This window comes from Coffea eugenioides, chromosome 3 (genome assembly GCF_003713205.1).
Source record: "Coffea eugenioides isolate CCC68of chromosome 3, Ceug_1.0, whole genome shotgun sequence".
Taxonomy (NCBI): domain Eukaryota; kingdom Viridiplantae; phylum Streptophyta; class Magnoliopsida; order Gentianales; family Rubiaceae; genus Coffea; species Coffea eugenioides.
Window position 1 is genome coordinate 7,584,821 of NC_040037.1, and position 18,148 is coordinate 7,602,968.

Consider the following 18,148-nt stretch of genomic DNA (forward strand, 5'->3'; position numbering starts at 1 on the left):
ATTATCAGCCAAATTCCCGATTGTTATAGCAATCAAACTCCGACAGCGACAGGAAATACAAGGAAGTGAAGATTTGCTGAAAAAATCGAAGGAAATACAAGGAAGTGATGAGCCTGCAGATTTTCCTCCTCGATCTTAAGGAGGCACGAGAGCTTGAGCAATTCTTCGGTCAAAGAAGCTGGGTTGCTGCAAAATGCCGAAGAAGTTGATTGGCTTGAAGTTTTAATAAGTTGTCAAGGGCACAAGAGGTATATCAGCTCAAACTTTGAGTTAAAAAACCATTTTCCGAAGCAACCACGCTCCTTTTCAGTGCGTGGTTGATAATCGCGTTTACTTTAACGATTTCCGTCGAAAATGCACTTTCTTTCAAACCATGGGGTATCGATAGGTATGATTTGAAACCACAAGGAGTTTTTATGTGTAATAGCTATACCACAGGGGGCTTTTATGTTTTTAACCCATTATATTATATAGTAATTCTACGTGAATTATATAATTTTATATATTTAAGATTATGGTTAAAATTTAGTTTAATCAGGTTATTTTGAAACTTAAGGTAATGAAATTTATTTAGGATACAGAAACGCTGAGAAAGGCTAAGAAATCAGCCTGAGAAAGGCTGACAAACAAAGGCCCTTGGCCCTTTTTTTTTTTTGGACCGTCTGTCCCTAGCCGTGCCCAGTCAGCACGGCTGGGGACAGGCTAATTTAAAAAAAAAATTGTGGGCCACTGTCCCACTGGCATTTCTGCAGAGTTTCTGACAATTCATTCTATAGCACGGTAGCTATAGAATGAGCAATAGAGTATGTCAGAGATACATTTATGCGATGTTTTTTTTTTTTTACATATATTCTAAGCAATTAGCCCTATATCACTTGTATCCAATTAGTGACAGGATTTTGATGAAGATGCATTGTTCTCCTGTCAGAATCTTGACATCCAATTCTGAAATGTCTTCTCTTTCTCTCTTTCATATTCTCAGGAGTTCTTCAAGCATTAACTCCATACCGGAATGAATCATTGAACACTTATTTATCCTACCAAAAGGGAAAGGAAAAAAAACAACTGGAAATCATATTCCATGGAAACTATGATAAATTATCGAATCGCATTTGCAGATAAATTAATGCCAAATATTGCTGCTCGCAAATATATAGAAGTATATGCATTGATCACGTGACCTGTCCCTCAATTTCTTACAGTGTTTTCAAAATTAGATATTACGTACACGCAATGGTTTGCAACCTTTTTCAACATAATGATGTGAGTATTGAGAAGACATAATAACAATTCTTATTTACACCGATCGGTAGTGGAGAAGTTTTTTGCACTTTTTAAGAAATCGGTGTGTGTTTGGATTGCACATTATTTTTTTAAATTTTTTTACTTGTATTATAAACACATTATTTATTTATTTTTTATCTTACAAACAACACATCAAATGAGTGTTATAGTATTTTTTTTTCCCAAAAATTATCCTAAATAATCTTCTATCCAAACACACTGGTTTCACCTATCATAGTTGCTAGTTATAGTCTTTTTTTTTTTTCGGAGACAATAAACCTAATTTATCCTACACTAAGGGGAACAGGGAGGACCTAAGGAGGTCCAGGAATAACCTGGAGGGGACTGAACCACCATCGGACCAGACGGGTACACAGCACGCCCACCTGAAATTTTTTTTGGAAACAAGCCATTTAATTGTGGCATTTTGGTGTCCCACTCCACCAACTAGGTGGTGGCCACTTGGCCAATGGCCCAGTGGTTAGTTGCTAGTTATAGTCGACTCTTTGTTTTTTTGGGGCTTTTGGATGTAGTCATTACTCCAGTACTCCAGTTTTTATTTTTAAATCATCGTGCAATTGGGTGACAACTATATCTTTTAAAGGTAGATTATTGGTTGACGTTACTGATCTAGTCATTGTATAATTGACTTGAATGATTTGATCGACAGTGACTGGTATATTCAAAAAGGAAAAGAGAAAGAGAAAGAATGATCTATAGGCACAAACCTAACTTTGAAGATAAATATTTTAACTTTTCAAAAATTTTATTCGAATGAAAAATCAGAAAGTTTGAAGCCATCTCTCACACCATTTAGCTGCATCTATTTTGACTATTTTCCACGAAAATATGGCTGGGAATGTATTGAGGGACCAGAAAAATACGTTTTGAATTTGTGAGGGACTAAAATCTTTATTTTGTATGTAAGGAGCTAAAATTTAACACCAGTAAAATGTGAAGAAGAATTGTTATCATTTACTCCAAATTTTTTTCTTACTTAGATAATGCTTCAAACTTTTTCGTTTGAAAGCATTTTGTTAAGATTTGTATTTCAAAACATGATGGTAAATGAAATATCACTAAAAACATATGACTACATTATCCTGGTTATATCAAAACACGTGGATATTCTATATTACATTTCAAAAACTTGCTTCTGAGCACTAAAGTAGATTATTTAAAGTAGCATATTTAGCACCAATAAGAAAACATGCCTTTAGAGAATTGGCAATATATACCAACCTAAATAGAAATTATTACTTCTTTATCCTTTATTGAGATAATTTATTATACTTAAAAGAGTGTGTTTTTTCTATATTCAACATTGACTACTGTTAAAGCATATTAGAGTTTTAGGTAATTAATTTCTATTATAATGTGAAATAAGTCTTGTACATAAGTTTGTATTTTGAAAAATAATAAAGGGTAAAAATGCCATTATAATCAATTTTGGGTGAAGTTGACTTTTCTAAAGTTTGACCAGTTTTCGTGACAGGTAAAGTATGTAGCTTTAAAATTGAGGATGATGAAGTGTGACTACCCCAAATCATCGAGGGAGCTAAGTGTGATTAACCCTTTTAGATTATGTGGTTGAATCCATCATTGAACTGTAAATTTATATATATGGTGCTGTATTATGGCATACATTTGGTGTTTTAATGTATGCATTTATTGTTTAAGCACTTACATTAAATTACAATTAGATCTTGCAATTGTATTGGCTCTTGGTCTAGTTTCGTATTAATATGTTTCAGTCATAAATAGATTGCAATTGCCAATATTGTGGTCCAAATTTTAATGATACCATCTTTTGATTATGTTGTCTTAGTCCTTTTTTTGTTTTTTCACAGTAACGATAACAATTCTAGAGGGAGGGGAGCCAAAAGAGGGAATGATATGATTATGTTGTCTTAGTCGGTAGGTTCATGTTTAAGAACACATTAACCTAACAACTGGTTCATGTGTATGCATTAAAGATAAGCGTATATAATATAAACACGTATTATCACATGTTTAGTATTATGCTTATCTTTCTTAATTTCTCCACCTTAGTTGATGTATTTGTTTGACGTGTATGTGCGGGACTTTTATATCCATAAAATTATCAAAACCCCATATTATGTTGTCTAGAAACTAATTAATAAAACTGTCCCTATTTCAAATACTAAAAGGACATTTCTGTTTCACCTTCCATGTTGTCACAAGACCATTATAAATAGGACTTGAACACATTGAGCAAAATACACAAAATCAAAGCAAAGCAGATCAGCTTATTGGGCTTTGCTTCATCAAAAGAAAGTAAGAGACGAAAGGGAAATTGAGAGTGATGGAGGTGATTGATGTTCTTCGCATGAAGGGAGGGATTGGAGATACAAGTTATGCAAACAACTCATTGGTTCAGGTAACACTAAACCATATCGTGTACTTAATCTTAATTCTCCTCCATATTTTTGACAATTTAGTGAATCTTTTTCTTCTCTGTACTTTTTCATATAATTTTTGAGCGTGTATTTGGTTCTCTCGGATCAATTTTAAGCTTCAAATTTGGCACCAAAGTTTCTATCTTGGTCTTCATATTTTACGTGCATAGTTTTTTAATTCACTACAAGGAAAAAGAGGGAAACCAATTTGATTAGTAATTGGACCTTGCACTGAGATTCGTCCCCAAAACAAGAAGGTCACATGCTTACAGTTAGACGCGGATGAGAATTAAATTGTACATGTTTTTTTTGTCGACACAAAAAATTTTATACTATAATTACTCCTACTCTACACTAGGAGAAGGGAGAACTAAAGAGGTGAAGGGAAACTGGATGGGCCACCCCCGGTTTAGACGAGTGCATAAGCACCAGTTAGCGAAATATTTTCAAAAAAGTCTGGATATTGATCTCTTGATCTACACCAAATCCCTTGACCTAAATTCAAGTAGAGATTTTAAATCTCTCTAAGTAGCCTACAAGAATCTTGTACGTTGAATGTAGCAAATGAAACCTTTGCTGAAAGTCTTAGGTATTTGTGTAAAAGCATCAAATGAACATTCAATGTACGTGTTGTGCAATTGTTTGCCAAATATCATGAACAAATCCTAATCATTTGTACCAGGAAATGGAAAGTAGATGTACTTCTAAATTGATTTGATGTGATGAGTTTGGTTCACAAGTACTTGAGTATAAAGGAAAGTTGAAAATCATTAAGGGTTTTTTAAACTGGTGTCATAGTTACTCGTTAAGACGTTAATATACTAACAATTATTGTTCTCCCTTGTATCTATACACTTTCTCTAATTAATTTTATTTTTCTAAAAATCTAATATCTGAAATACATTTTAATGGGTGCTCAATGGGTACATTTAGACATATTCAATCATAATCGTTAATTTGAAGACGAATTTTCTGGCCTATCCTAATCATGACAGGATTTTAACTTAATTTGGTTGTTTGATCATATGCCAGAAAAAAGCCTTCAAATTTCATGGAAATGAACAAAGTTGACTGTGAGGAGCAACAACGTGCTGGTTCCCGTTGGAATAATCTCATCTTTGATGCAGGATCAGTAGATAGGCTTGATAAATTGGTAGATATTTTGTTTGTTAGTTCGAGTTGATATCTTAAATACTATGTAGTCCACGTAACAAAGACGGTTGAACAGAGGGTAGATGTTGAATCACAACTACCAAAAGAAGAAAAGACAAATCAAATGGAAATATTCGTGATTCAAAAGTATACAAGGAATATTGGCGATAATTCTGTAATGAACTATACAAGGAATAAAGCTCCTGCAATGCAAATCAGAGGAACTAAATTCAGGAAACACTTTAAATTTTGTTCATTATTTTCCAAGTATTTAGATCTTACTAAGTTCAGAAACCAAAGATTTTGATCGTTAACTTTGATCCTCAAGTTTTTGCATCATTTGGCAGAAAATTCGTTTCTATATCTATTTATCTAAGCTGAAACGTGTTTAAATTCTTTCTTGATCCCTCAAGAAAAAGAAGCAAAAATTTCTTCTTTTGCCTTCTATGAATTGGTCTTTTTGTCAACCTTGTTTGGAAAGTCATTTTCTTCCAAAAAAATTTCTACGTTTTTTGTAAATATATTTTTGAATCACCTTTTTATTTTACATATGTTAAATCGTTATAATATATATATATATATTTATATATATTTACAAAAACTTCGAAACTCTTTTTCTGTATGCTAACGTTTTTTAAATGCAATGAATTTGAATTTGAAACAACACTGTCCTAGATCAGTTTCTTCGTGTTTGACTTGAAGATTATGCCTTTGCATGCGTCATGCATACTTCTTTTGCCCAAGTAGTTGGGGTAGATAATCTTTTAGATACTCCTTTTTTTTTAGTATGTTACATAATTACTAGATACTTTTGTTTTTCCTTCTTAGATCCTCTTTTGCCAAAGCGTTTCTAGATACTTTTTTTTTTTTTTAATTTAAGTAGATAATTGCTAGGGAAGAAAAGGATTCTGACCTTAAATTAATCATGCCAATTTTACCAACTACTAAGTTTTTTTTTTTTTTTTTTTTTTGACACAGGAAGAATTTCAACTTTGCCGGACTAATCTCTCTGCGCCTATACACCCCACCCTCCAAGGATACACAACACGGTAGGAGGGACGACTCGAATACACGACCTCAGGACTCAAAAGGAGCTCCCCTGATGCCATCCAAGCCAACCCCGAGGGGCTTTACCAACTACTAAGAACTAACTGTTTTTTGAGGTTAATTACTGAAGCCAATATGCTCCAACATGTTGTATGTGTGTCAAGTTCATACAAAAATCTGGACCACAGGTCCAGACACATGGTAAACATAAATTAAGTGGCTAGAAAAGGTGAAGCAGAGAATAAATTACACTTTTGTGAGCATTGAAAACCTTCTCCTGAGTAGCCACAATCTCAATTGTCCGTCCGGATTGTTTGAATGATTGGTTTTGCTGCAGAAAGTATGTTTAGTGCAAAAACTTTTTATCTCTACTTGTTTTGGCTAATTTGATCTGCTAAGGCTATGTTTCATTGGAAAATTAAGTACTCGAATAATTCTTGGCATTTCCAAAGTTTCCATTTTAGGGCCATTGGGCAATTTTTGAATATCTAGATATACAATTTCGATGAGGACCGCAATAGAGACTCCAGCCAAAATTTGCTAATTTCCAATCTATCTCCCACAACTCGATTTAAAAACAAGGGATAGTTTTAGAAATCTCCTCCAAGGTTTCTAACAGTTTCATTTAGGACTCTTAAATTTTGAAAAATGTCACTTGTTTTTCTTTACTTTTAAGTTTTTTGCATCATTTATAGCCCGTTTTAATATATAATATTAAAAATTCATTTTGGAAGAGTACATATGAAAAAATGTGAGTATATTAAGAACAAAACGTGAGCAAATCCAACCCATTCCAAATTTGCTCTTTTATTGTCTTACTTTTTATTGCCAAAACGTGAATATATTAATAACAAATGAAAAACAAAAACAAAAAGTATAAAGGTTTATTATGATGGGACAAAATATAGTGTATTTTTTAAATAGCAAGAGTATATATACCTAAAGTTTATTTGAAGTTTTTACAAGTGACAAAGATAATATTTTCTTTACTATACAGTGTTTTGAGTTAATTTATAAATCATTTACATATTTTTGGATTTTCTAATTTTTGTTTCCAAATTGATGGCTTGACGACTAAAAAGATACAACATGCTAAAATTTATATATAAAATTATTTGTATTTTTTTTAAAAATTTGTGCAAAAAGGTATTCTCATGGTTGTAAATTATTGCAAGTTATTTTTAAGGGTATTATAAATCATTTGTAATTTTAAGTAATTTAACCTTTCTTGTCCAAACCAATGACACAAAAATTGTTGAAGTGTTTTTTTGATCTTATTATCAACTCTTAAATTTTCATTAAAGAACAACATCGACTAATTTACAATAGTTAAGCAATAAATTTAGTGTGTTATGACAATTAAGAAATCACAAGAAAATGGCAAAGTTGGAATGAAATTGTATATCCTCTCCCAAAATGAGTTTTTTAATATTATATTTCGAAATAGGTTTTAAAGGTCACAAAAGGTTTAAAGTAGGAGAGCCAAATGAGATTTTTTAAAAGTCTGAGTGCGCTAAATTAATAAAACTGTTAGAAATCTGAGGAGAAGTCTTTGAAATTATCCCTAAGAACAAACTCCTTCAGTTTCTTAAGTCCATAATCCTTCTACTGATTTCGTCCTAAAATTTTCATCATAATGATTGCCGGAACATTATTCTTAGGCAGAACTCTTGATTGGAATCTTACGTTAACATGAACACATATACCTGAAGAAGTACATAGGAAGCCTCTGGTTTTTTTTTTTTTTTCTTTTTTGAAGTGTTTGTGGAGTTTCAATCAACGCACTTAAATATCCATCTATTAAAATAGAGAGTCTTTATTCTAATTCATGAAAATTGCTGGTTCTAAGGCAGAACAACTTGCATTTAACAATAGGATGCCGCTTTTCGGAGATAACTACAAAAACATAACTACAGAGTAATTTCTTTTTTTTTTAACTAAAAAAAATAAGTAGTACCTTCTATTTTTATATATATATATATATGTTGTCAATACAAATTATATGGATTTTCAAGAAATTAAGACTATTTTATTTACTCGCATCATCATTATATTTTTTAATAATATTTTTATTTCACATACATCACATCAAAAAAGTGTCACAGTATTTTTTTTTTTCAAAATTATCCCAAATAATCTACTATTCAAACATACACTAACCAAAACATATCTTATAACTGTGATGAAAAAGGTTATTCTTATTAGGAACAATTACTCAATGCTGACACTTGGACAACATTTTCTGAAATAAGATTACAAGAAAGTCACCATCGTTCCTTGGACCAGCACAAACAAATTATGACATAACCAGGGATGTATACTAACATATACTTAGATTAGAAGAAACTTACATAGAGCAAAATTTGAACTTAAAAAACCTCTAACTCATAGATTTTCAACCTCGAATTCTTATTAGAGCAAGACTTACTTAAACAATATTAAGCAATTAAACCATTAATGAAATACTAGTAAAAAAAAATAGTAGTAATACAAGAGCTACTAAAAAGAGACAAAACATCAAGCAAAAAAATGAAAAGAAGAGACAACCAACTGCCTATTCAATGCTTAACAACTCGATCTTCAATGGAAATTCTTTCTTGGGATGACCAAAATAGTATGCAGAATCCCCATTATATCATCAGATTTGCAACTCTGTATCAGCAATATGAGGTTGACAATTCCACCTCTAGCACTTTTGTAAGACAAACGTGCTAGATATGCAGCAGCCCCTTTCGAGATTCTATAATGCCCTTGACACATGCAGCGGTAATTTGGTTGGTATAGAAGTGTCAAGTGTACCTCAATAGCTAACAAGATGACAGTGGTATAGTGCCTGGCTTTGCATTTGATTACTGAACAATGATGCCACGTATCGCTAGACGAGCAAGATGGAACTAACAAGAGCAGGTTCGGTACTTTTACTTGGGCCAACCGGAGAAGAAAACGCCAATTCGTTATAGATGAACTTAAGTCCAGACCCCTATAAACTGGAATATTCATGATATTCATTGCGTTGTTATTCAGTCAATTGAGTCATAGCTAAACTAAATCTTCTCCTGCGAGACTTGAGTCCAACTTCAGCGTTCTATGATGTAGCTCCTAATTTCCAGCAATTATAGGATATGATCACTTGTTAAATATCCGAGAGGAAGAAAAGGAAAAGGAAAAAGAAAAAGGGTCTGCTCACATCCAGACTTGTTACGGTCAAAAGAGAGAATCCATCGGACGGCCCAACACAACACAATGTGGGCTATCCGTACTGCTGCGGTTCGCACTCTCCTAAAAGGAGGGACGCGGGGCTGGAGCGGTTGTCAGAACAACCGCTCCGGAAGGTGTAACACCATTTGCACATGGTGTAACATCATTTATACAATGTGTAACAATTAAACAACAGCGAGTAAAATAGAACAATATTTTTGTGGGTCCCACACGACGTGAAAATCGAGTTACAAGACGTGATCTGAGCCGCACAATTTTTTTTAGCTTCATCCAGGCCGTGAATTCCCTGGACGGTTGTCAGAATGAAAATCGAGTTACAAGACGTGATCTGAGCCGCACAATTTTTTTTAGCTTCATCCAGGCCGTGAATTCCCTGGACGGTTGTCTCTGACAACCGTCCAGGCCCCTCGTCCCAGAAAGGAGTGCCCTGCATGCTGCAGCCTTCTTCTTGCAATTATTTTTTACTATATATCCTATTCAATGGACTCTTCTGATTAGCTCACTAACATTTCTTTTTTGTGCTGAAGCTGTTTTCCTAGCAAACTCAGTATATATGTAAATTAGGTATAGCTTTGAAATGGAGAAAGGCGAAAGAATAATGGCCCAGAAGCATATACTGACGATTAGCATGAGAGACAACAACGAACATGGTACTGTAATTAGTAGTGTAAGTACACAGCCAAATATTGAGCAGCCAAACTCCTATATACAGTTCAACTCAAATAGTACGTTTGTAAAACAATTTAATCAACATTCTCAACAAATAAAATAAATGCAGTTTACTATTCGAATTCTGAATCTAACAGTCGATGGTTAAAAAGGGTGTGGAGAAAGGTGGAAGGCCCCAAAAAAAAAAATCCAACATGCCTGAGTTATACTGGACACTATTTTTTTCTTGCGGACTGCAAGCAGTAATTCAAACAAATAAGGATCCAATGGCCAGTAAAGGAGCCACTGACTGCATGAAAGAGACGAAGCACTGCCAAAGCTTATTTTATAACCCTTTTAATACGTGTTGGTACTATATGCATACTTTTTTTTTTTTTTTGGCTGATGGAGTGGGTGTCCGGGTCAAGACCGTAAAGGCGGTCTGACTAATCCCACTCCGACCCGGCCCAGCGCCCCAACCAGAACCAAGCACGATAGATGCACGGAGGTACCGATGTTGCTGCGGAAGTTCGACCCCTGGACCTGACGGTCCCGAGGAAGAGGCGTCAACCACCAGCCCATTCACGTGGGGATGGTACTATATGCATACTTACTGCTGCTATTTCTGCAGTCCAGCAGTGGTACTATATGCATACTTACTGCTGCTATTTCTGCAGTCCAGCAGTGCACTACACCTCCTCTTCATGTAGGGGCAGTGCAGACCACATCCACTCATTCAAAGTTCAAAGCTGAACCACATTTTTTTTCTTTTTTGGCCTTCCTTTTCTCTCCACACCCTTCTTATCCTCAAAACTGTTAGACCCAAAATTTGGACCGTAAACCTGATAGCTAGCATGAAAAACTAGTAAATCAAGTTTTTTTTTTTCAAAAAACCACCATATCGAAATAGGTTTATTATAGCTTATTACTAGCTTGAGTGTTGATTGATGACACTAAGGTGCAAACATGACAACAACATTGCGAGTGTATGCAGGGAAATTGGAACTCGGGGTTAGGTACCAAATTTCGGAGTCATGTAGATGGTTTGAGGGGCAAGTGCACACCACACGAAACTATCACGTGCGGCCGGCAACCTTACGTTCGCTAGGCATGTGATTCTAAGCTACCATTATAGTAATTACCCCATCTTCGAGTACTATATATACCAAACCATTTTGCAGACTTGCACAGCCACAACTTCTCCAGGAGATACAAATTAAGCCACCTGCAAGAGTTTACGTACCTTAATATTTCTCTTTTTCCGAGCAAAAATGGTTACCGTCGAGGAACTTAGGAGGGCTCAAAGGGCCGGAGGACCGGCGACGATCATGGCCATCGGAACAGCTACGCCACCAAATTGTGTCGAGCAAAGCACTTATGCGGATTATTATTTTCGCATTACTAATAGTGAGCATAAGACTGAGCTCAAAGCAAGGTTTAAGCGCATGTGTAAGTATATATATATATATCTCACTTTTGCTTTTGTGATTAATCTGTTTCATTGATCATAATCTTTTTTGTTTTTTCTTTAAGAAAGTCAGCCAAAATACTTGGGCTTTTTTTACGGTTGAAATTTGTACACGTAAAACTTGATGATAGATATTTAGACGTGCATTAGAGTTTAGGAGACTTAGAAATGCATGGTCTTGAATATTTTGCTTAATTCATTGAATGATTGGTTTTATGTTGAAGGTCTTGAAAGCGAAATTTTATTTTATTATTATTATTTTTTGGCTTCTATGGCTTTTCTCAGAAGAAGATTAACTTAGTGCGCTAAGGCCAAAAGTTTAGAAGATTGGAAAAATAAAAAGAAAAAGAATAGTGTGAATGGTTTTCTTTTTTTTTTTTTTGGTAAGTAATTGGTGGGAATGATATTAATTGTACCTTTTTCCCGGAATTAGGTGAAAGATAGAGGGGAGGATTGAATAACAGGGATTAATTGTTTCCTCCAATAAAAGAAGTTAGTTTGCTGAAATGATATGAACCAGCTGTATTCTAGGTTCCATAACACAGTTTGAAGCTTCTGACTTCTGAGATCATTTTCCTTTCAGTCCTTCATTTCGTTTTGCTACTTAATAGAAAAATTCTATGCATAAATCCATTCTAACCTGACCTCATTAGGTTTTCATTTTTTTTTTTTTGTAATAACTCACCTGCATTCTTGTAACTCTCATAATTATAGTGCCTTGAAGATCAGAAAAAACATTCGTACGTTGAAGTAAAACCTTAGAATTGTTATGGACCATGCATGATAGTTAGTAACTTTCCTTTTCCTACTAATTAAAATAAACTGTGTTTAGTTTCTTCTTTGCTGAAAGACAAAGAAATTTCTGAATGATTGAGAAATATCCATATTGAGAGCTCAATATACTTAGCCTGCAATTTTTTTTTTTTAATGTCTAGTCTGAAATATGTTCTGGAAACTCCAGATTGAAGAATTAAAAAGTCAGATTCTTTCTTGGTTAAAGGTTCATGCTAAGATGTGTGTTAATTTCTTCATTCTTTTCTTTGCAGAAAGATAGGGTAGACAAATATGTAAGCATACTTTTCTGATGGAAACTAGACATTGCCCCAAGTGGATAAAACTCAACTTTCTTGCATTATGAAACCTATTCAAACTGTTCAACCATGATGACTTGATGATTCCTAAAATTCATCATCTAAATAAGCAGCTGGATGATCCAAATTGGTTCTAATGAACTTTTCTTTTTCTTTTTTTTTTTTGAATTTCATTTCAGGTGACAAATCCATGATTAAGAAGCGTTACATGTACTTGACAGAGGAAATCTTGAAGGAAAATCCCAATCTTCGTGCTTACATGGCACCTTCCCTAGATACTAGGCAAGACATAGTGGTTGTTGAAGTACCAAAACTGGGCAAAGAAGCAGCCCAAAAGGCCATTAAGGAATGGGGTCAGCCCAAGTCCAAGATCACCCATGTAGTCTTCTGTACCACTAGTGGTGTGGACATGCCTGGAGCAGACTATCAGCTCACCAAACTCTTGGGCCTGCGCCCGTCCGTCAAGCGCGTCATGTTGTACCAACAGGGTTGTTTTGCCGGTGGGACGGTCCTCCGGCTGGCCAAGGACTTCGCTGAGAACAACAAAGGTGCCCGTGTCCTTGTTGTCTGCGCGGAAATCACTGCAGTTACATTCCGTGGCCCAAGTGATGCGCACTTGGATAGTCTTGTAGGCCAAGCCCTGTTTGGGGATGGCGCAGCTGCCCTCATTATCGGCGCCGATCCCGTTCCTGAAGTTGAGAGGCCCTTGTTTGAGCTCGTTACAGCAGCCCAAACCATTGTTCCAGACAGTCACGGGGCTATCGACGGCCATCTTCGGGAGTTTGGGCTTATGTTACATCTTCTCAAGGATATTCCCACGTTAATCTCGAAGAACATTGAAAAGAGCCTGAAAGAAGCATTTGAACCTCTCGGTATTTCTGATTGGAACTCACTCTTTTGGATTGTACATCCTGGTGGACCTGCAATTTTGGACCAAGTGGTCGAAATATTGGCTCTTCAACCCGAAAAATTACGGGCTACTAGGCATGTGCTGAGCGAGTATGGAAATATGTCAAGTGCCTGTGTCCTGTTCATTCTTGATGAGATGAGAAAGGCCTCAATCAAGGATGGATTCAACACCACTGGGGAAGGCTCCGAATGGGGTGTGCTCTTTGGTTTTGGGCCTGGACTCACAGTTGAGACAGTGGTTCTTCGCAGCGTCACCATTCCAAAGTAAATCATGTTTGAATCTTTCAATAAATATTCCACATCTGTATTACTGTGGAGTTCTAAGTAATTTTCTTTTTTATGTGTGTCTTGCTTGGTTGAATGACCATTTAAGGTGTCGGTTTAAGCTTATGTAACAATCATGACAATAAGGTGTTACACCTTGTTTTGGCATATTTTGTTATATGAAGAATTTGATTTCATTGCATCAAGAAGTTTGACATGAATTGGATTCAGAGCATAAACCATAGTGGATCAATTGTCTTGAAGGGTGTGAAATAATTTGTAACTTTATCTTTCTGTTGCCCATACAAAAATGTCTCTTAATCTCCTTTAAAATTTAAATTTTATAATTCCCATCCAAATATATGATTTTCTTTGCCCAAATTAGTAGTTACTACACTTTCACAATTGCTGACTGCTGATTAATTTACTAGCCTAGATTGAAGAAGGCTAACAAAAAATTCGTCCACATGAAAGAGGATAAGACAGATAAATGTCATAATCATGAGCATGATCATCATCACAGGAAAATCCCAAAAGAAAGGCATGGTCACAGACTCCGTCTTAGATGATGCTATTGACAAAAAATGGGACTTGGAGATGAGGAATTGAAAGGCTCAAATGCAGATTCAATGTACATATGATGATGCTGTATGCAATTATAGTCCACACAAAGGAAAACAAAATCCTTTTTTTATTCTACTTCCTGCATTGAGTCTTATGCTATAGTTGCTGAACTATTTATTCAACATAATTACCCAAAATACTTTTTAACTTCAGTAACTTAACTAATCCTATATTTATGACTATCTTCGCCAGTTTCTTGCGTGGTAAAAGACTCAGAAATTTTTCAAAGATTGAGAAACATGCAAATGGGGAGCTTACAAATGAAGTATGCATACTTTGGTCCCAGTTATCCATGCATAGATGACTCTAAAGAACAAGACAGAGACAATGTAAATAATCAAGCAACAATGTTGAAGAAGAGATGAGTACGTATTTCGTACCAAAAAATCCAATATATGATTTGGACAAAGGTTTTTTTCTCTGTTTCTCGTGCTCGTTGCTTATTCATGGCCAGCAAGTAATAGTATATATGAAACATGTATTTGACCAAATTCATGCAAAAATGGGTTAAAGATCATCAGGATGAAGGTACAATTTGAAATTAAGATATATTCAGGGTTTTATAGGCTTTTGTAGTTTTACAAAATTGGAGTTCGCAAATTCGTGCACTTTCTGCTGCATACTTGTGCGGTTGAATGAGATGAACAATTCGTCCAAATCCAATTTAAAAGACAATAAAAACCCTAAGAATTTGCTTACTTCTTGGCTAAACTTTCATGTCAAGAAATAATATAATTTTCACGTCAATGTATCCTATATTCATGGTGTGAGTTCCACTCAAAATTTTCTTCATAATCAGGTGATGATGGAAATTAAAATTTGTGCCAAGTAGGTAAAATTTTGTTCATGCCACTAATACACTTCTTCAAACTGCTCAAATATGACATTATAATTGCTTAATTGGTTCGCGGAAACAGAAGTTTAGACTATCCAAATTAATACTAATGGATTTTTATTTTACTATACTTTCAGGTGAGAGATCCATGATCAAAAAGTGTTACCACAACGATAACATTAGGTATACAGATCTGACTTGACCAAATGATGGATTTTTTTTTTACTACAAGTGAACAACGATAATATTAGGTATACAGATTCGACTAGATCAAATGATAGATTTTTTTCTTTTTTTTTTTACTACAAGTGATGTTCGAACTTTCAACCTACAGCTCAAAGAGAAATTTAATCCTTTTTTGGTCGTGAGACAAAACTCGGCGGTTGTTACATGTACTTTTTTTTTGTCAAAACGTCATCAGTTGCTACATTTACTTGACGAAGGAAATCTAGAGGGAAAACCCCAATATTTGTGCTTACATGGCACCCTCATTGGATGCCAGGTGAGACATGGTGGTTGTTGAAGTACCAAAACTGGGCAAAGAAGCAGCCAAAAAAGCAAATCACGATATGGGGTCAGCCCAAGTCCAAGATCACCCATTTAGTCTTTTGTACCACTAGTGGGGAAGACATGCCTGGAGCGGACGGTTAGCTCACTAAGCTTTTGGGCATCGGTCAAGCGCTCGATGATGTACCAATAGAGCTGTCTTGTGGGTGGAACGGTTCTCCAGCTAGCCAAGGACTTGGCCGACAACAACAAAGATGCTCGTGTCCTAGTTATTCACTCAGAAATCACTACAGTTACCTTCCGTGGTCCAAGTGACACGCATTTGGATTGTCTTGTTGGTCAGGCCTTGCTCGGAGATGGCACAGGAGCACTCATAATTGGTGCTGACCCTATTGTTGGAGTTGAGGCCCTTGTTTGAGATTGTGTTGGCAGCCCAAACTATTCTCCTGATAGTCACGGTGCTATTGATGGCTATCTACATGAGGTTGGGCTTCCATTTAATCTTGTCAAGGATGTTCCCGGATTAATGTCGAAGAACAATGCACGAGAGAAGCATTTGAGCCTCTTGGTATTTCTGATTGGAACTCAGTGTTTTGGATTGCACATCCTGGTGGGCTTGCAATTTTGGATCAAGTGGAAGAACAACTGGCTATAAAACCTAGAAAGCCACGTGCCACAAGACGTGCTAAGTGAGCATGGATATGTGTCAAATGCTTGTGTCTTGTTCATTCTTGATGAGATGAGAAAGGCCTCAGTCAATGAAGGCTTAGAATGGGGTGTGTTCATTGGTTTTGGGCCGGGAGTTACTGTTGAGACGTTGGTTCTTCACAGCGTGACAATTTGAAAAACAGTTATGCTTGATTTGATGACTAGGTTTCAAGATTCAAAATGAATGATCAAAATTAGGGACGGTAATTTTTGACACGAGTTGAACCTAATACAAAATTAATAAGTTTGGGTTGAGACTTCGCTAGTTAGGGTCAAAATTGGATCGAACTCGATGAATTCAAAAAGAAAACAAGTGGAATTCATGTTACCCACGTGTTGATTCGATAACCCATTTATGAATTAAAAATAATTTAATAAATATAAAAAATATTTTATCTAACTAAACTAAGTTATTCTTTTTTTTCCCCAAAGGCATTAACCACTTAATCCTAAATGAATTTGTTTAATTTGTGTGAAATTGGAATTGTTATGTTTGGACAAATGATGCATTCCATTATTTTCTACTTTTAAAGTGTTTTAATTTATTTCAGATCTGACTTGGGATAAAACACTTTTATAGTGTTTTAATTTATTTCAGATTTGGTTTGGAATTGTTTTATTGAGATTTTTATTACTGATTATGTAATTAGTCTTGTGCGAAATTGATTCTGTTATAAATTATAGCGGTAAATTAGTAAATTAAAATGATATTTCGGATCATTCGGGTGGCCCGCCAACCTAAAAATTTCGTGTTCGGGTCAAGCATATTGACTTGTCGCGGGTTAGCGGGTTGTGTTCAGTTCAACGGGTCTCCTGTTATACCCAGATCTTGACCTGATCAACTAACTCATTTTTTATCCGATTGCCACCCCTAACCAATATAAAGAAGTTTGTAACTTGGTGTTATGCATCTACTTATTGTATGTATTTTTCATTATTAATGATCTATCGCCTTATTCCCGGACCTTCCAATGTTTCAAGAAGCCAATATAACAGTCACGATATTGCTTTATAAAGCACAAGACTTAGGTTAAAGAAAAATTTCAGCACTTGTGTAATACCTTACTTTCTTTAATTTGTTTTCATTGATCATTGATTTGTGATAGCTTACAGTCAAAATACGATGTTGACTGAAATAATTTCAGATTTTGACTGATATAATTTCAGAATCTAAATGAGATTGAGTTTGAAATTTGGGGCTTTATATAATTTTTTTTTTACTAAAAAAAGCACCAAGATTTCAGTGTCAATTTAATCCAATTTCTTTGTAATTTCGCCATTTTTTAAATTTTAAGAAGGGCTGTTGGTGGTTTTTCTAGTTTGCCCTCACTTTGACAGTCATTAATCATTAGCAAAGAGATATTACTAATTAGGTGGTTTAGCCAAATAAGGATCCAATTCAGTTCAACAAAATAGTTGAACGATGAAACTGGCTAAGAACAAAGTTAGGGGAATATCTTGACTTTACTAAAATAGTTTAGGCCCTTTAGGGACTATTTGTGTCATTTGCTCTTATTGGGGATTTCATTTACAAAAAATAAAAAAGTCCATGTAAGCTATGTTTTTAAACTCGGACCGGGACTCGACTCGGTCGAGGTCGGGGGTCAATGGGTTCGACCGGAGTCGATAGGGGGTCGACCCGGATGACGTCATATATATATATATATATATATATATATATATATATATATATTATATACACACACACATACCTGCAAATCAAATTTACAAAATATAACCAAAGAACCCAATCATCTAAATTTATATCTAATTCATCAAACAATTCACCAAATTCATCCAAACTCACAAATTTATAAAATAGAAATCCCATATATGTTCAATCATTAACAAATAGCAATCCAAATAAGGTAACAAGTTCATGTTCAAATGCTTGATAATATCAATCTAAATAAAACACCATGTTCCACAGAACTATCTAAGCCATTCTTCATCTTCATCCTCATCATCCTTA

At 35.1% G+C, this 18,148-nt stretch overlaps 1 protein-coding gene and 1 pseudogene across 1 annotated transcript; both read left to right on the forward strand.

Annotated features, from left to right (window-relative positions):
* Nucleotides 1-10,957: 10,957 nt before the first annotated feature.
* LOC113764918 (chalcone synthase 2-like) lies at nucleotides 10,958-13,717 on the forward strand. The gene is made up of 2 exons (XM_027308962.1): nucleotides 10,958-11,219; nucleotides 12,509-13,717. Exons 1-2 carry the CDS (start codon nucleotides 11,042-11,044, stop codon nucleotides 13,504-13,506), a joined length of 1,176 nt encoding a protein of 391 aa, XP_027164763.1. The 5' UTR covers nucleotides 10,958-11,041; the 3' UTR covers nucleotides 13,507-13,717.
* A 1,353-nt stretch (nucleotides 13,718-15,070) lies between these two features.
* LOC113765913 lies at nucleotides 15,071-16,312 on the forward strand (annotated as a pseudogene).
* The last annotated feature ends 1,836 nt before the right edge of the window (nucleotides 16,313-18,148 follow it).